Source organism: Populus alba, chromosome 1 (assembly GCF_005239225.2).
Source record: "Populus alba chromosome 1, ASM523922v2, whole genome shotgun sequence".
Classification (NCBI taxonomy): Eukaryota; Viridiplantae; Streptophyta; class Magnoliopsida; order Malpighiales; family Salicaceae; genus Populus; species Populus alba.
Genome location: NC_133284.1, coordinates 34,185,091 through 34,205,631, shown reverse-complemented (window position 1 = coordinate 34,205,631; position 20,541 = coordinate 34,185,091). Strand labels below are relative to the sequence as shown.

General features: G+C 34.4%; 2 protein-coding genes across 2 annotated transcripts; one reads left to right on the top strand and one right to left on the bottom strand.

Annotated features, from left to right (window-relative positions):
• Positions 1-7,548: 7,548 nt before the first annotated feature.
• LOC118055316 (ammonium transporter 3 member 1) lies at positions 7,549-9,870 on the bottom strand. Its single transcript, XM_035067180.2, has 3 exons — positions 9,161-9,870; positions 8,542-8,827; positions 7,549-8,194 (listed from the first exon to the last, which is right to left on the bottom strand). The coding sequence occupies exons 1-3, from the start codon at positions 9,818-9,820 to the stop codon at positions 7,695-7,697; spliced, it is 1,446 nt and encodes a 481-aa protein (XP_034923071.1). The 5' UTR covers positions 9,821-9,870; the 3' UTR covers positions 7,549-7,694.
• Positions 9,871-17,639: 7,769 nt separating this feature from the next.
• Positions 17,640-19,474, top strand: LOC140955212 (uncharacterized). Its single transcript, XM_073407230.1, has 3 exons — positions 17,640-18,307; positions 18,637-19,133; positions 19,311-19,474. The coding sequence occupies exons 1-3, from the start codon at positions 17,640-17,642 to the stop codon at positions 19,472-19,474; spliced, it is 1,329 nt and encodes a 442-aa protein (XP_073263331.1).
• Positions 19,475-20,541: the final 1,067 nt, after the last annotated feature.

Below are 20,541 nucleotides of genomic sequence, written 5' to 3'. Positions count from 1 at the left end.
CAAAGAACCCGAGGAAGCTTGGTTCCAGCCAACCCCCGGTTCTAGTACCCTTACCATCTTAGCCTTCGTCCAGAGCAGGGGAATTCGAAAGCAGAGACCAAAATTTTTTCCTTCCCAAACAAAATCTCAAAGGGGAAAAAGGAAAACAGAGAAGGACGGAAAAACAAAGAAGCAACCATTTCGCGCCTGCAGAAAAAGAACAATCCAAAAGACACTTGAGCTACATCGGGAAACAAAAGCAAACAACCACCGCGCCATCGTCTTCGGCGCCGTTCTCCGCTGCACAGGTAAGTTTCCATTCTATGCATTCAATTAATAATCCGTTTGGCATTGCGTTTGTACCTGCGTTTCATCAAATTTTGATTTTGTTTTTTGCTAAAATTGAGTGTGGTTTGTACTTTTTGGATTGTTTTTGATGTCAAAAATGATTTTTTAAAAATGAAAAAACATCATTTGCATGTATTTCGGCACGAAAAGCTATTTGAAAAGCAACCGCTACCACACTGCCAAATACGCTCTAAGTCTTCCAAACGCAGTGTGAAGGTAATTTAATTACCTTCACACTATTCATGCACGTGTGAATTTACTTCACGCGTGCTTCTTCTTCTTTTGCCTAGCAGGGCCACTGGCTTGGGCCAGTGGCCGAGCTGGCTGGGTCAAGCCCAGCCCATGTGGGCGAAGCTGGGCCTAGTCCCAGAAAAATAAAAATATAATAAAAAATAAAAATAAGAAAAGTAAAAAAGGTAAAAAAAATATATAAAAAAAAAAATGTGTATACATAAATAAAAATAATATAAATTTATTGGTTTATTCATTGAAGCTAGGATCAAGAATAAAAATACCGATTTAAATTTATATTATTTTTATTCATTGTATTTTATTTAGCTAGAAAAAAAAAATATGTGCATGCTTAAAAATAAATATATTTTTATTTATTTATTCACTGGCACTAGAGTAGAGAATAAAAAATATTGATCTAATTTATTTTATAGTTATGCAATATTTATCAACGCCAGAGTTGGAGATATTCGTAGTTGAATATTCACTGATGCTAGAGTCAGGAATATTATAAGCAAATTATCATAGTGTAAACTAATTAACATTTAGCAATTTAAGACAAAATCAGCAATGCAGTTTGCCTTAGGCAGAATGTTGAAGGGGTGATAATATCTTCCCTTTTACATAACCAATCCCGAGCCATATAATCTCTGTTGACCAGTTAGAATTCCTAGTGACCATAATACCAGGTGGCGACTCCTTAAACAAGACATTTTCTCCTAAAAGAACCAGATGCTAGATAATCTATTCTTTTTTCATAATCGAGAATTATTTTTAAGGCCGTCGCGATGTCAGGTGCGACAAGAACAATTCTCATAGTCTTTTGAATATACTGACAAATATATTCCTTCGGTATACTCGTATATAATGTACAGTTTGTTGTTATTTTCATTAGTATAAAACAATGTATGGTGCCAAATCATATATGTATTCCCTATCTATCCATCCCGTAAATACTTAAATATACAATTGCAGACACAACACAATAACACTAGTTCACATCATAATAATAAACTAAATATTCCTTATCATTTAATAATAAATTAACATCATTTTCATTACATTGAAGTGAATTTTGTCCATAAATATTACATTATAGCTAATGGCACTACACATTCGTGTTGTGTAAATTAATGAGAATTCTCTTCTTCTTCACCAATTGACTCGTCCTCATCTCTATCGCAATCTTGTATGTTGATTTTATTGTTATCATTTTCATCGACTTGTGTATGTTCATTGGAGCACAAAACATCATTCAACTCCTATCTATCCATCGCTATTTAAGTTTTAGACAAAGCAACTCAATATGGATTAACTAACCCACCAAGTTGAAAGACATTATCTCCCACAGTAATTCATCGTTGTCATCCTAAACAACTTTGACACAACCCCTGGGTTTAGTTTTCACTACGGATAACCAATCAACTATTGAATAATCATTTCTAAAAGAAAAGAGTGTATGTTTAATAAACCTATTAGCATTACTTGGCGAAAACAAAGACATCGTCTATGTTGTTGAGTTTGGACACTTGAATGATCATGCCATACTATTTAGATCTCTAGGTCATGGGCTCTTGTAGCGAGTTGTTCAAAAGTGAATGGCATGTTCCTTTGGAGACTATATAACAACTCTCACCATATTTCATGGACACACATGTCTATGGAAAAGGCTTCAATTATCTTCTACTTATAGGTAAAGACTAAGTTCCTTCATCTCTCGATGTAATCCAAGACTAGCTTTTCTTTTCTTTGCTTAGTACAAGCAAGATCTAGCAAACTTACAGTTCACCAAGTGTCATAAAAGCAAGTCAATAACTCTCGCTCCAATTGGTTCCACCTATTTGTCTTTCTAGCAGGAATCTGAGTGTACCAGTCAAAGGTGACTCCTTTTAGGGACTGGACTGAGGAGCGCCTTTATATTGAGCATGATTAGTATCAGCAATCAGATGTTGTAGTTGTTGAAGAGTAAGTTAGCCCACTAATGATCTAGCAGTGTCCCTTAGGGCATTTTACACTGTTGTTCGATTATGTTACTCTTGTTGTTGCTACTTTTTAGGAGTATCTTGGCTTTCTAAATGTTATTGGTGAGCTTTATTCCTAGACAGATCTCTAGTCCTTTGAGTGCTTTCAACAAGTGGATTTTGTTTTTTCAGTTGCTCTATTAACATGGCCATTTAAGCATCCCTTTTCCTTAACAGATCTTTTCAACTCCTTCATTTCTAGAGACATCTAATTGACATGATCCTTAGAAAGTGATTCCTTAATGACCATTATCATAACTCATTTTTTGGTTATTCCCTAAATTTTACCTTTTTTCCTTTTAAAATATAAAAATAAATAATAATAGCAAGAAGATTGACATTTTGGCAAAAGTAAGTTAAGAGGATTTCAAATATAGAGGAAGATCAAGTTACAATTTTGAATGAATTGAGATCCTAATTGTACCCAAAACTGGAGAGACAATGCAGATTTAAGGTCAAATTAAATTATTATTGGATGAATTTGCATAAAAATTAAGTCTATAAACATAATTAGATTTTTAATATACCTATTTGATTTAATCATGAGCCAAATTTAAAGTTTAATTATGTTTCAGAATCAATTTTGATCCGATTAAATGATTTAATTAAGTGCAAGGACCTAATTATACTTTAATGAATCAAATTAATTTTATTAGGAATTAATTGGTGAAAACTTAAATTTGGGAGCCCAATTTAGGCTTAATTGAGAAAATTAGAATTTTAGAAGACCAAACTTAATTTTTATAAAGTCAATTGGTTCAAATCAGGGGGTAAAAATTACAACAAATCAAAGTTTATGGTTAATTAAGGATTAAATTGAAGAAATTTGCAACCAAGGACCAAAATGAAAAAGGTGTCGAACTTTGGGGGACTAAATTGATCGAAATCAAAGGTGAAATTAAAGAGATTTGAAAGTTTAATAGTTAATTGAAGGTCAATTTGTATAAATCCATGACCAAGAATCAAAATAAAAAAGGCACTAAAATTCATGGTTGATGTTGAAGTTCGATTGAGGCAAAATTGTATAAAATTTAAAGTTTTAGGTCAATCACGGGTGCAACTGAAAGGAATCAAAAGTTGGAGGACCAAATTGAACTTTGACCAAATTCCTAAATTAAAACCTTAAAAGCCAAAAAAGACACCGTCTTGAAAAAGAAAAAATAAAAAAGAAAGGACTAGACAACATGTCGTCTAGTTACTGTTCATCACTTTTTTTTTTTTTCTCTCGAAAAAGTTGCTCCGATGGCTACTTTCTAAATGCATTTAATGCTTTCTCTCTTAACCAAATTTGACAAAAGACACATCACCATGATGACTTAATATTTGACTATATCCTGGTATGGTTCTTTCTGGTTGATTGACATCACAGCTACCATGATATCGCCCCAAAAAGACCAACTCAGACAACCTTTAACTATCAAAATTTGACAGTTTATGATGACCACTTTAAGCCAATAGTTGAGATCCTTCTAGATTAAATCATGGGCCAAGATTTGTCCCCAATAAAGATAAAGTGTTCCTCTTTAACCCTCTATAAATAAAGGTGGATTCCAGACATTGAAAGTGAAGAAATTAAAGGCTAAAGTTTGAAAAACAAAATCAGCTTTTTTCCTAGTTTTTTCTTTTTCTCTCTACCAGTCTCTTTCTCCTCTCATTTTGCTACTTCTTCAGCGACCACCACCTCAGCACCACCATGAATAACAACAACTTAACCTCCTTTACCAACTCATCTTCTCACCGGCAACAAGAGCAACCACTATAAACTTTTCCCTCTTTGCCACAATTTTCTTTTTCCAACAATAAAAACCATCCCTCCTTGCTGGCAACAACTCCAGTCCCACCGTGAGCTACCAATGCCTCCACCATCCTCATGCTAGACCAATGACGGCAACTACACCCTCCATGCCAGGTAGTCTTCTTCTCTCATTTTTCATTTTCACTGCATTAATCACGGTTGCTGCATGCAAAATGATAATTCATTCTATATGCAGCATAATGAATTCATATGGTCGCTGGGCTAGGCCAGCAACCATGTAAGTCGGGTTGAACTTGTTGCTTGGGGTAAGTTCAGCCCCCCAGAAAAAAAAGAGATAGATTTGATGAGTCATTAATCGACCCCACCCGACCTGACTGGGTCCAACCCAAATGGTTGGGCCGAGTCAAGTCCAATATATTTAATAATAATATAATAATATTAAAAAAATTAAAAATATATTAAAAAATTCAAAATTTTCAAATGGCATTTTAAAAACATTTGTGAGACCCCCGCATGTTTTTCCAATAATTTTGCATAATATCAAGTTGTATATTTACAATGTAAGATACAGATCCTACATACGACCACATCCTAAAAGTTTTTCATGTATATTTTCTAAAAAGAAATAAAATCATTTTTATCATATTTTATAAATGCAAAATAAGTATTGTAATCAACTTATGATTATCCTACAGGGTTTGACCAAAGTACAAAAAAATCCATAAAAATTATTTTGTTATTCAAAATGTTAGGACTTAGCTATATCCAAGAAATAAATAAGTTTGGCACTTAGAATGGTTAGGATTTAACACAATAAGGTAGAGAATTCCTCACAAAGAGAGATCTACCTTAAACCTTAAACAAGACCAATGGATAGAAATACAACTTAGAATAACAATCAAACAACAATGCAACTTACCCTAGGTAGGATGCATAGAGGATGATGCATCTTTCTCTTACACAACTATTCTCTTAATCAGACTCTCGTAGATTATTAGGTTTTCTAATGACCATAATACTAGGTGATGACTTCTAAACTTATAATCATAATTTTATGATTAAACCCAAAACTCATTTCCTTTCAACACATATCAAAAAGAAGACCCATCGTTCAACATTGTACACGTTATGACAACCATAACTAGCATTTAAAAGTCAGAGTTAGATGAGGATGAATAATCTTCTCATATTTTTTTTGGAATAAGTCGTAGAATGAAATCTAGACTTCAATTGCATGCTTGGATTTGAGACTTATGGTGGAATCTCAATCCTTTTTTGTAAATTTAAAAAGGGAGAGTTTCCAAACTTATATTTTGAGGAAATATTTTTCTTTCTTTTCTCTTCTAGAGGATTTTCTTAGTGGAGAGGTCAACTTGAAATTTCTAGACTGATTCCTTAGATGAGTGGCTGACAAAGCATCCACTTCAACACCTTGAGAATTGATCGGAGAACTATTTTTAAGCTCCATGTTTTCTATTTTGAATAGTATATCTGTTAACTTGAGAGATGAGAGGAAAAGAGTATCCCACCAAGCGTGCCAAAAATTTGTACACAAAAAATTTCACGTATTAAAAATACATTAAAATAGTGTCAAAATTACAATATTGAACTTTAGTACTAGAAAAAGTGGAAACTCTCTTAAAGTGTTCTTCACATGCACAAATCCTCTAATCATCAGTCAAATCTGGATCTTGTTTTGGATGAGAAGATATTCATACAAAACGAAAACTTTTACCATGTGAAATATTAACTTGATTTGAATTGACATGATGAAAATGAAGATTATTCATATAACCTTGAACGTTTTAACCGTGTGAAATCTTAACTTGAATGGATTTGATGAGTGACTTGATTTGACTTGACATGATGAAGTTTATCCACACAAGCCTGAAAACTTTAATTATATGATATCTTAACTTGATTTGATTTGAAAAAGGAAAGGATTTTGATTCTTTGCTTCCTTGATTGATTTGATGAAAAAAGGGGCTTTGATGAAGATGAAGATTATTCACAAGAGTTTGAAATCTTTGACCATGTGATATCTTAACTTGATTTGATTTAATAAAGGAAAAGATTTTAATTTGTTGTTTCATTGATTTGATGAAGGAAAAGACTTTGATACTTTACTTTCTTGATGGACTTGAATTTCTTTGAGAGAACTTCCAAGTATTTGTGCTTGGTCTTGAGTCTTTGTATGTTGTCCTTCTTGTGCTTCTTCTTATTGTTATTTTTGTATGCTTGTTATGTTTGATTTGGTGGCTTTGTTGTCTATTTATAGACTGACTTTGTATAATTTACCTTAAATGTCCTTTATCCAAAGGATATTTTAGGAAAATTGATATGAAAATTACTTAAAATACCTTTAGTTAGAAGGATATTAAAGTAAGAACCATAAAACATATTTGGATTGAGTTTTAATTTAATTTGGGCCTAAACCCAATAAATTTAATTTAGGCGTAAGCCTAAATAAATCGAATTTGTTTGGTCAAAAAGAGCTTTAGATCATAGTCTAGACTTGTAAAAATTTTAGTGTCTATAATCAATAGAGTGAAAATACAGAAGGAAAAGCTCTTGGCCAGTGTTGTGGCGTGCAAGACATTGAATGGTGGGTCTGCCTCTTGAATTGAGGGGTTTTGAGATTAATCATAAAATTATAATTTTAAAAGAATCTCCACTTAGTATCATGGTAACTAGAAAACTTAATGGTTTGTGAGAGTTTGAGTAAGGGAACTAGTTGTGCAAAGGAAAGACAAATCACCTCTAGTGCAATTTATTGTTTTTCTATTCATTGGTCTTATCTAAGGTTCAAGACAGATCTCCTTTTGTGAGGAAATTTATACTTTATTGTGCTAAAAATTAATTGTTCTAGAGCTTAGATTTTAGTATTTCATTTATTTTCTACTTTATATCTTTAATATTTGAGGATATACTTTATATTATAATTTTATACTATCAAATAATAAAGTCTACCACTAATTTCTAATATTAATTGTTGTTAATTCATTTAATTTAATACCGAGAGTATGTATTATGTTTTAAAATTCTTACCCCAACTATTAATTAAACAAATTAATTTTTATGGTATTATTGAATTTTTTTTTTATCAAATCCTAATTGATAATCATAAACTAGTTATAATTTTTATTTTGTATTTTTAAAACATAATAAAAATATAATATTTTTGTAGAAAATACAAAACCAAATACACAAAATGTCAACAAGTTACAACACAAAGTCTTTATTCAAGACCAGAAAAGAAATACAATCACGAGGTTTAATTTTAGCTCAAACGTTTCTTAAAGTAAATTAATCATCAAACAATTAATATACTGCCGTCCCCTTCTCTACAACACTTGAGTTTATAACTTGGGCTCCATAGAAAGTGCATCTGCGGTATCTCCATGCTTGGTTGAATCGTACTTTTCTCCATCACCCCACAATGCATAAGCCTCTTCACCATGCACAGCATCGTCCCCAATAAGCAGTTGTTCCTCAGACATTCTCAATGGTATCACAAGGTTTATCCCTACACAAATAATCGATGTAACAACAACGTTCCATCCAATTATGAAAGCAGCGCCAACTAGTTGTTTGAATACTTGGATTCCACCAGAACCACCGTAGACACCTCCCCTTGAGTTTGTCACCGGCAAAAATAGGGCACATAGCTGAGGTTCTGCAAAAAGGCCTGTTAAAACTCCTCCTAGAAGGCCAGCAACAGCGTGGGTGTGAAACACACCTAGTGTGTCATCAATCTTTTGAATTAGTGCCCATCTTTTGTGAACAATCATCATGGTGAACCATGGAACACTACCGGATAGAATTCCCATGATTATGGCAGCCCATCCTTGAACAAGACCTGAAAAATATACAAATTATAAAATCTGAAGACTATGTTATAAAATCAATGACTTTCTAACCCGTGAAACCAGATTTAGGACTACAAAAATCCATAAAAAATCTTTTAAGGTTGGAATATGATCTATCAAGTTAAATTATACTATCAAGTTTGTTAAGTGAGGGTGCACAAAAAGATGAAAAAAAAAAAAAAGTCAACTACCGCTAGGTGTGACAAGATTAAAAGAAAGAGATTATTGCATACTTAATTCTAGCTCCAAGTCCAACAAAGAAGTCAACGCCTTTCATGTGAACAAGATCTTGAAAAGCATCTCTTCAGCTGGAAAAAAAGGAGTAAGAACTATATACCTGCACCAGGGGTAATGCAAACAAGGCCAGTAATCATGCCCTGAACAGCACCAATGACAGAAGGTTTCTTGAAGAAAATGACATCTAGCCAGGTCCATACAAGAAGACTAGTAGCTGCACAGATGTTCGTGTTAAGGACAGCCATGGAAGAGTCGATATTGGCTGTGTATGGATCTCCGCCATTGAATCCAGCCCATCCCATCCATAGCAACCCCGCCCCTGCTAACATTAGCAGCACATTGTTTGGTGGAAATCTCTCTCTATCCTTTGTTGATCTTGGACCTACCTGCATCATTTACAAGGAAAATCTCTCACCATCCCACCAATTAATATATTCTCCTCATGTCATGGAAGAAATTACAAGAACAAAACAATTAACTCAAGGATCTGAAGAACTTAGAGATTAAATATTCACTGAAAATGTTCTTGTACCAAGAAAAGGTACTCTGCAATATTTTCCAAGGAAGCAAGAAATTTCTAATTGAGCAGTCAAAGTTCAAATACATGAAACAAAAAAGAGAGACCTGACATGCATTTTGTACTACAATTTACATTAAGGCATATGTACATATGCTCCAAGACTAAGAGAATAGGGAAAAAAAAAGATAAAAAAACTAACCCAGAAGGCAGTAGTCAAGCCAGCAATCCCTGAAGAAAGATGAATAACATAGCCACCGGAATAGTCCATGACACCCCAGTGAAACAAGAATCCACCACCCCACAAGCTAAAGGCTCCAATAGTGTAAGAGAAAGTTAGCCATAGAGGCACAAAAGCCATCCAAGCCTTAAAATTCATTCTTCCAAGGACTGATCCAGCCAAAAGAATAAGAGTGATTGCAGCAAACACACACTGAAACCAAACCATGGAAGCCATGGGATAAAATGGCGCAATCACTGCAGTCTCCACTTCACCATTTTCATAGAACTGTGTGGTCGCAGGCAGTACAGCTTGTTTGATTAAAAACTTCTGGCCTAAGGCAGGTCCTGCTTTACCCCAAAAGGGCAAGAGCTTATCTCCAAAAGACATCTTGTAGGCCCAAACCACCCAGCAGAGTACAACAGCAGCGAAAGCATATAAGGCCATGAAAGCTGAATTGACTGCCCATTTTTTCTTCACAATACTTCCATAGAGGATTACAAGTCCTGGCATGCTTTGGAGGCCAACAAGGGTGGCTGATATCATTTGCCATGAGTTATCACCCTTGTTTAACCAGTCAGGAACCGATGCTGAGCCTCCTTGGTACGCCACTGGCACTGGGTTAGGTGGAGGAGCAGCCATGGTTTTTAGAGGGGTAGGACTAGCTAGCAACTGCTACTCCTATTTGACGAGCTCTTTTTTCCTACAACATGCAAAGGCCTGACTGCTGTAGAAGGAAATGGACGCAATGGGATTCATAAATACGCGTAAAGCAAAATTTTGTTGGAATTAATTTTAAAGTATACGTTGTATTTTATTCCATATGACTTTGTTTCAAGAGAGTGATGGAAAGGAAAACCTTTTTGGTTGCTAGTTAACTTACTTTTACTTTTGTGTTTCCTCTCCGTTATAGCTTCAAGATAACATTTAATTATTTTATTGGGATAGAAAAAACATCGCCGGTGAAAATAAAAATTATTTCTTTCGAAGTTTAAAAAATAACAACAAAACTTTTAGATTAGATAATTGGTTAATTAATTAGTTCTAATAATTTTATTTTTTTTTTTAGCCAAAGAAAAATAACTTGTATTTAGTGCTTAGTAAACCAAGACAACTTGTGATGATCATTACTTATAAAAGATCTTTTTTTATGGAGATGAAGATTCTCCGATACTTAATTAAGTATTTTTTTAAAAAGAAAAAAATATAATTATATTTTAGAAAAAGATAATATGAAAATATATATGTAATAGATAATGAAAGATTGTAAATCTTTATTCTTAAGGTCTTATGATATATTTATAACCCATGAGTTTTGTCATTTTATAAAGAAAAGAGACAGAAGTATAATTTTATTTTTGTGATATTTTAAGTTATATTGTAAAATGTAAAACATTAATACATCTAATGATTTTGGTGGAGTATATATATAGACTTATTTAATGAATTTTATTTGTTGAGAAATAAATTTTCATTGATTTTATATAAAAATCTACAAAATAAATGATGGTAGATTTAATCATCTTTTATGTTTGGGCAGCATCAAATCTAATGTATCTAGGCTGAATATACCACTGCTCATCTGTGACTCAGTCTAGCGAGCATCAGACCCAACACTCCAGGCTTGATGCACTGTAAAACTTAATTACAGCTACATCTGATGAGCAGTAGACCCAATATCCAGAGCTGGCGAGAGCGCCATATCCAACATCCGGATCGAGCTCGGTGGACTGCTATGAGCCAGAATGTCAAAGACAATTTCTGTTGAAGTTATCGATGCTATTTTCTGGGGCTTGCAGATAACTCTCCATGGTACCGTTTCTGGAAAAGGCATCAATCGGGGCTGGAGTTTTTTCCAGGGTCTCTTTTGCTTGGTTCTTGTTATTTTGCTGATGTATTCTTCGGCCAAGAAAAAAAAATTGTATTTGTATGGATTTTAACGAAATTAATAGCTTAGTTAATAAAGTTATTTATTGTCATATCAAGCAATAATATGTTACCGTCGAATGGAAGGGGGGGGGGGGGGGGAAGCAGCTGGTATATACTTCTTGAATTATAAATTATGTTGAAAGATTCCAAAAACGGTACCTTGTCTAAGTGGCCAGCTTGACATGTTTAGTTCTTGTCCTGTAATAATAAGGTTTCTGTCAAGCTGGAAAAACTTAATTAATTATTATAAGACTAGCCCTAAACATGTCTTGCGGGGCAGTAATGGAGAGGAATCCCGTGAATCTTTTTGTTGAAGTAGAATCTCACCCCATTCTTAAGAGCTTGTTGACTTTTATCCCTGGAATCTTAATTAAACTATATAAGCACACATCATACTATGCTTTAAAAAATACAGAAAAAATATTGTATATGTACTGCAGATGATATTATAGATATAAAATGTTTGTATTATGGATGGTACTGTAATATCATGAGGCATTATTTTTTGTATTTTTCAATAAAAAAATATTACTTGGTTTGATTTGACTGTCAGATCCAAGACTATTAGATCTAGATTCGTGACCAGATCCAAGGATAATATGGAAAGGGGGTGGAGCGGGGAGCGGGGAGCGGGGAGCGGGGGGGGTGGCCAGCTTGACATGTTCAAGCTGGAAAAACTTCATTAATTATTATAAGACTAGCCCTAAACATGTCTTGCGGGGCAGTAATGGAGAGGAATCCCCGTGAATCTTTTTGTTGAAGTAGAATCTCACCCCATTCTTAAGAGCTTGTTGACTTTTATCCCTGGAATCTTAATTAAACTATATAAGCACACATCATACTATGCTTTAAAAAATACAGAAAAAATATTATATATGTACTGCAGATGATATTATAGATATAAAATGTTTGTATTATGGATGGTATTGTAGTATCATGAGGCATTATTTTTTGTATTTTTCAGTAAAAAACTATTACTTTGTTTGATTTGATCGTTAGATCCAAAACTACTAGATCTAGCTTCGTTGCCAATCCAAGGATAATATGTTACCGTCGAATGGAAAGGGGGTGGAGGGGGGGGGGTAATTGGCCAGCTTGACATGTTTAGTTCTTGTCCTGTAATAATAAGGTTTCTGTCAAGCTGGAAAAACTTCATTAATTATTATAAGACTAGCCCTAAACATGTCTTGCGGGGCAGTAATGGAGAGGAATCCCCGTGAATCTTTTTGTTGAAGTAGAATCTCACCCCATTCTTAAGAGCTTGTTGACTTTTATCCCTAGAATCTTAATTAAACTATATAAGCACACATCATTCTATGCTTTAAAAAATACAGAAAAAATATTGTATATGTACTGCTGCAAACGATATTGTAGATATAAAATATTTGTATTATGAATGATATTGTAATACCATGAGGCGTTGTTTTTTGTATTTTTCAATAAAAAAATATTGTTTGGTCTGATTTGACTATTGGATCCAAGGCTACTAGGTCTGGTTCCAAGACCAGACCAAATAGCTTTTGGATTTTTTGACCGCCAAACCTAAAGCTATTTGGGGTCTGGTTTACTCGTCAAGTATAGAGTCTGATAATTTCGTCAATTCCAAAATACTTAATATATTTTTTATATATGAAAAAAATTATCATTGATTCGCTAAAGAGCATGCACATATGCTATTGCATTGTATTCTGCCTTCAAGATTTAATTTTCTCTCTTTCCTTTTTTTATTTTTCCCTTACTATAATTGTGTATTTAAATGCCAAAACGTCACATATGGTACGGTGGTTCAAAGGGCTTTTTGAGCTTAAAACACCTCCAAATCTTAAAACGGTTTAATTAATGAAAGGAGATATCATTACTTTGAGTAGAAGTAAAATAGAGATTTTAAATCAAAATTAAATAAACTGGATTATTATTTTAATACTATATACAGATAGGTCTAATAAACCTTTCCTGCTATGAAAAAGTTCAATGTATTACAATAAGAAGAAAATTTAGAATCAAGATATTACCTCCTCGTATCATGTACTACTAGGTAGATTTGCTAGTTAGATAAACATTTTAATATTAGCCAGTTTTACAATATTGTTCTCTTAGATTCCTGGGAGATTGGAGAGGTGAAAATAGAAGAAAGGAGACGACTGACTCGTGATGATATTAGAGTATTAGTTTGTTAAAAAAAAAATCCACATATATTTATTTAATTTCTTAATATTTAGAATTACTTAAAAAAAAAGAGAGAGTTATTTAAGGTATATTTTTTTCCAGCTAATTTGATGATGATTAATTGATCATGCTGTCTTTATTATTATTATTATTATTATTATTAACGTGAGTGTTCGAATTAGCTTGCGTGTACCTCAATTAATCCCACAGACCTTGAAGTTAATGCCCATATAAACCTCCAGTAGCCATCATATTAGCAACCACATGGCTTGAATTTAAAACCACAAAAAGAACAAACTTCTTGGTCCCAAGTTCTTACCACTAGACCACTTACTAGATGGTTATGCTGTCATTTTCTTTGGCGCCAATTAGGTAGGATTGGCAAATGATGAGACCTCATGTGGCGAGTTCACATGATGGATCAAGTTGATAGTGTATTTGTGAGTGTGGTAATGATTATTTTTCAAAGTGTTTTTTTTATTTCAAAAACATATCAAATTAATATTTTTTTTTAATTTTTTAAAATTATTTTTTATATTAGCATATCAAAATAATTTAAAAATATTAATTTAAAGCAAACAATATATAAAAAAAAATTGAATTTTTTTCAGAAACATTTCCAAAACACATTTTGATATTAAAAATATTAATTTAAAGCAAAAAAATATATTAAAAAATTGAATTTTTTTTTAGAAACATTTCCAAAACATAACGCTAAATTACAGGCACACCACCTTCTATTTTTTATTCTTCTCTTTTAAACTTCAAGAGCCAAGGAAAATTATAAGATAATATATAAATTATAAATGATGTGATTTGCCCTTTTGTGTCACTTAATTTTTGAATGTCATATGCATGCTTTTATTTTTAGCTAATATATGTCGTGATCAAGTTAAAGTTTTTTTTTTTACGAGCGCTGACAAATGTTTTAAACTGTAATTTTCTTTATTTTGAGAATAATAATGGAGAACGGTAATCGATTAAATGTTAATACATATGTTGTCTTTACCCCTATGTCCTATTTTGCGATTTATGAAAATGGATACAAAATTAATTTGTTTGAATTAGTCCATGTATTATACAAAATGATCCTTTTGATCCTTTCTTTTCTTTGTTGAATCATATAGAAGCAACATGTAATTCTGTCAAATAAAATCATACACATAAAAAACCTTGATCTAAAATTTTATTGTAGAATTTTTTTTTTCAAGCTTTATGTTTTTCTAAAAAAATTCACAACTCTTTAAATAAATTTCAAAAACCGATGATTCTCAATTAGAATGCAATATAAAATCCTAAAAAAATAAAAAAATAAAGAGAAAATAGTAAAATTAGCCTGAATTATAGAATCTAATTTAAAGGCTTGCTGGTCATCATACCAATTATTTGCCCTTTCTCCTATAAAACTAAGTCTTGGAAACCTCTTGGTTAAATTTAAATATGATCCAACAGTATTAAAAACTATATATTTTTTAATCATACCAAATATTCTGTGCATTTCATATCTTTTTTTTTAACCTAACCATGTCTATCGATCCGTAAATAAATAGCATTGTCAGGCAATTTACACAGGCTCATCACCTGTTGTTCTAGCAGTCGTTCCCAATCTCGCAACCGCCTTCTCCACCACTAGCAGTTCTCCTCTCAAAACCCGACCAGTTCGCAGCCTCCATTACTTTGCATTTCCCTTTTTGAGCAAGGGAGAAAAGAGTTGGGAATGTAATGCTACGTGCTGCGTCCCCAGTCCAGTGGTCAGTCCAAAAGTGAACCTTGCTGCCATATCCGACCACAAATCTAACCCTATCCCTAATGAGATTATAGCATTGGCTAGAACTACTATGATTTTCCGGCCAGGAGATAATTTTTGCAGAAGAAAGTCCAGCACACCGGAGAGATGTCCACCGCTAAATCTCCAGATCCATTTAAATAGAAGGGCTTTGTTTTTCCCTGCAAACGACCCAATTCCTTACCCGTCACACTTCTCAGGCCTCGCAAAAACCTTCTAAGCTAATTCACAAATACTCCTTCGATCACAAACACCACTCCAGAGGAAACTACGTTTTGCAACAAGCTTCTTTTTTTGCCATTACACTACGAATTTTGATGAGAGACATAGAGTGCTAGCAAGAACGGACTTTATTAGGCAGATTCTTCCTCCTAAAGATAACAACTTACTTTTTTAAGATAACAGGCGATACCTTCTGAATCACAGGCTGCCATGTAAAGAGTGGTCTAGAACGTGCAACGATGGGGTAAGCTTGATAGATTATCCCCAAACTTGATTCCATAAATAGACCACACTCGCCTGCTCTACACGGAGAGCCCTTCAGCTACTATATCGTAAGGGAAAGGTGATGGATGTCTCCCTGCCAAATTCATTTGGAAACATGAAACTATGGAATAAGGGACCCATCGATTAAAAAGAGGTATCCTATAAGTTGTGATGTACAGAGAAATCCAGTGTAGCCATTTCTTTCAAAAACCCATGTATCTCGTATTCTGAAGAAACCCCAAGTCACTGAATCAAACACTTTCTCGAAGTCTAGTTTGAAAACGAAGCCCTGAATTCGTCTTCTCTTTCGACTACCTCATCTGCAATCAGAGCCTTGTATTTTCGTATTAATCAAAGTAATATAGACGTTGTTGATTCAGGATAAAAACAAAAGAAGTTTAGAAAAGTTTCTAAAAAATATTTGATAATTTCTTTCTTGTTAAAACTTCAATGCATCTTGGCTATACCAGTTACACGCCCAAAATATTTAAGTAAAATAAGGCCACATAAGCTAAGAAATTACTTAATTATTAAAGGGTATTTTTCTATTATGTATATTTTCAATTCAGTTGTTATGTAATTTATAATTTGTAACAATGAATCAGTTATTTTTAATTAAATGCTAATTAAGAGAGTCAGTTATTTACTATTTATTGCAAGTATGTAAAATGTCTATAAAAAACAAGAATATTAGAAATAAAAAATATCCTTTGAATTTTAATTGAGTCGTGTGCATCTGTAAAGGTTTTCCTGGCTCTTCAAATTGCTATAATTCATTTATAATTCTTGGGACTTAACAAGTTGATATCAAAGTAGGTGTTCCTGCAACATTGCTGAGGGAACAAGGCTATCCCAATTATCCGAAGCAGTACACAATTTACAAGGGGCAACCACTGCCCTAAAAGAAAAGCAATCCAAGCATGAAATGCTAATTGAAGGAGTGCTACAACAACTGAATAATTTGGCATCAATCTATGATTGCTTGGTACAAATTACAACTAAAACGAATTCAGGGGAAGGGACTTGTAATAGTGTCAAAGTAAATGCTAATCCTTTGTTTGATAGACATGGAGGAATTCAAGCTCGATCTCGTCAATTGGATTTTTCTCGTTTCGATGGGGGAGATCCCAGCAAATGGATCTTGAAGGCGCAACAGTTCTTTAATTATTTTGAGACCCTAGAGAACCACAAGCTGGAAATTGCTTCTTTTCACATGGAAGGGAAGGCACTGACTTGGTATTATTGGTTGCAAGAATCCAGCTCAATAACCAGATGAGGTGACCTCTTGGAGGCTCTCCGCACCAGATTCAGACCTTCAACATATGAGGATCTAGTAGGAGCATTCACCAAATTGAGGCAGACAAGTAGCGTCGAGGATTACCAAATAAATTTTGAGACCCTATCTAATAAAATAAGTGGGGTAAGTGAAGAGTTTCGTATAAGCACCTTTCTAAATGGTTTAAAAGATGAATTGCGAATTATTGTTACCATGTTCAAACCAAATACTCTTGCTTCTGCTTTTGGTTTGGCTCAACTACAAGAAGAGGAAGTGACTAGAAAACATTTCCCTCATTGAAACACTCCAAGCCAAAACAACCCATATACACCCTCATTCAGAGCCACCCCTCTCAGACTACCTGGACAAAATCCTATACCTAAATTACTAGCCCCAAACCCAGCATTTAAACTTCCACCCCCCGAACAACTAAGATATAACCCGCCATTCTAAAGAAGAAACCCATATCCTGTAAGGCGTATAAGTCCTGACCAAATGCAAGAAAGAACGAAAAAAGGTTTGTGTTATATTTGTGATGAAAAGTATCATCAAGGACACAAATGCAGCAGACTCAAATTATACTTACTCGAGGGAATGGAATTCAAAGAGGAGGGAGAAGAAGAATAGGAAGAAGAAGAGACATTTTATTCAACCTGATACAGAGAATATACTTGTAGTCCAACAAGCTGATCGATTAGGCATATCCTTGCATGCCATTACAGGGGCACCTTCTCCCAAAACTATGAGATTAGTTAGGAAAATTAGGACATGTTTAGTTATTGTTCTCATTGATACCGGTATTACACATAGTTATTGACATGAATGTGGCAAAGAGGGCAAAACTACAAGTGGAGGAAGGCCAATTGGGAATCCAAGTTGCTAATGGGGACACCCTTCCTTGCCAAGGTTGCTGTAAGGCGGTTCTTTTAAAGATGCAAAGCTATAAAGTTTTAGCTAATTTGTTCTTATTGACCCTAGGTGGGTGTGATATTGTGTTAAGGGTAGATTGGTTAAGAAGTTTGGGAACTATTCAGTGGAACTTTGTTGATTTAAGTATGAGTTTCTTTGTGGATGGAGAGAAATTATTTCTGCAAGGCTTGAGGTTGACCAAGGAAGCTATTAAGGAAAAACATAGTCTGAGCAAGGTTACCCTTGTAGAAGGGAGAGGAATATGGCTCCAATTTATGAAGATCAATGATAGTCCAAGAGGAGCACTAGTAGAGCCTACCTTACAAACTGTTTTGAATGAATTCAAAATAATGTTTGTTGAACCCACTAGACTCCCACCTCCAAGGAGACACAACCATCAGATCCAACTCCAAGAAGCAGTTATGCTAATATGTGTTAAGCCTTATCGATACCCCTACTATCAGAAAGAAGAAATTGAGAAGCTGGTCAGGGTAATGCTGAAGGCTGGGATCATAAAACCAGGTCAAAGTCAATACTCTTCACTAGTCCTCTTAGTGAGGAAGGCAGATGGAAGTTGGTAAATGTGCATTGATTATCGAGCTCTCAACAAAGATGTCATCAAAGATAAGTTTCCCATTCCTAATATAAATGAATTATTAGATGAGTTTAATGGTGCTGAGATGTTTTCTAAACTTGACTTGCGATCGGGCTACCATCAAATCAGAATGAAGATTGAAGATGTGCCTAAAACTGCCTTCTGTACCCGCGAGGGGCATTATGAGTTTTTAGTAATGCCTTTTAGGCTCGCCAATACCCCATCAACCTTTCAAGGATTGATGAATGAGATATTCAGGCCATATCCCATGAAATTTGTGCTAGTTTTTTTTATAACATACTTGTGTATAGTAAATCTATTGAAGAACATGTGGGGTATCTAAGAGCTGTCTTAGAAGTCTTAAGACAACATCAACTATATGTTAAGGCCTCAAAATGTATCTTTGGCTGTCGGGAAGTGGAGTACTTGGGCTATGTTATTTTCAAAGAAGGAGTCCAAGCAGATCCATTAAAGATTTCAACCATGATGGAGTGCCCTGAACCTAAGAATCCTAAGGCTCTAAGAGGATTTTTGGGGTTAACGGGTTATTACAGGAAGTTTGTAAAAGGCTATGAAAGTATTGCAATTCCTCTAACAACCTTACTCAAGAAAAATTCCTTTAGGTGGGGTGAGCAGGCCAGCCAAGCTTTTGCAGCCTTAAAGGCAGCCATGGTGACTCCTCCTGTTCTTACCTTACCAAATTTTTCCAAAATATTTGTGGTAGAATGTGATGCTTCTGGAATTGGATTGGGAGCAGTCTTAATGCAGGAAGGGAGGCCTCTATCTTATTTAAGCCAAGCATTAAAAGGTAAAAAATTATTCTTATCCACTTATGAAAAAGAATTTTTTGCTCTTGTGTTGGCAATTCATAAATGGAGACATTATCTGCTGGGACACATATTTAAAGTAAGGACTAACCAGCAAGCTTTAAAGCACCTTTTAGAACAAAAGATTGGAACTCTTTTTTAACAAAAGTGGATAACAGAGCTATTAGGCTTTGATTTTAGTGTGGAATATCATAGTGGGAAAGTAAATAAAGCAGCAAATGCTCTATTCAAGATACCGGACCAGGGGAATAGTATAGAACCAAAAGGGGTTATTACTAACTATGGAGAAGCTAAGGCCATTGGTATGGTTACTGTTAATTAGTGGGAAGGGCTCTATCAAGTATACAACCAAGATCCCCAATTGCAACAGTTACTCAACCAATACCATCAAGGTGATCTCGATCCCCTCAAGTATCAAGTTAGAGGGGGGTTTTATTCTACAAAGGGAGGCTACATTTGGGAACCTTAAAGATGCAGCAGGAGCAAATCATGCAACAATTTCATAGTAGCCCTATGGGAGGGCATACTGGTTCATAAAAGACTCACTCTAGACTTGAAAGGGAATTCTTTTGGCATGGCTTGAGAAAGGACATCAGAAAATTCATTAGAGAATGTGAGGTACATCAAAGAAACAAAACAGAGAACCTCAAACCAACTAGGGCTTTGCAGCCTCTGCCGATACCAAGTAAAGTATGGGTGGGTAGTAGTATGAACTTCATAAAAAGGTTACCATTGTCTAAGGGATACAATGTAATCATGGTGATAGTAGACAGGTTCAACAAGTACAGTCATTTCATACCAATGGAATATCCATATACAACAACAACAGTAGAAAAGGCATTTATGGAAAACATATTCAAATTACATGGTATATTACAAAACATGGTCAGTGATCAAGATGCAATATTCACAAGTAATTTTTGGAAAGAAATCTTTCATTGAAGTGGAACCAAGCTATTAATGAGTTTGGCATATCATCCTCAAACCAACGGGTAGACAAAGGTAATGAATAAGTTGTTAGAAGGGTACCCTAGGTGTTTTACCAACGATAGACCCAAAGATTGGGCCAGTTGGCTATCCCTAGCCGAGTGGACATACAATACTTCAGAGCACTCCTCCATAAGGTTTACTCCTTTTGAGATCGTTTACGGACAAGAACCACCACAGCTCCTTCCATATGAGCCTGGGACCACTGCAGTACAAACAGTTAAAGATGAAATGAAAAGTCAAGATTTCATCCTTACCCTAGCACAGGAAAACTGCCAAAAAGCTCAAACAAGAATGAAGTTATACGCAGATAAAAAGAGAAGAGAGAGGGAATATAGCGTGGGGGATTGGGTCTATTTGAGGTTAAGACCCTATAGACAGATGAGAGTAGCAGCAGTGGCG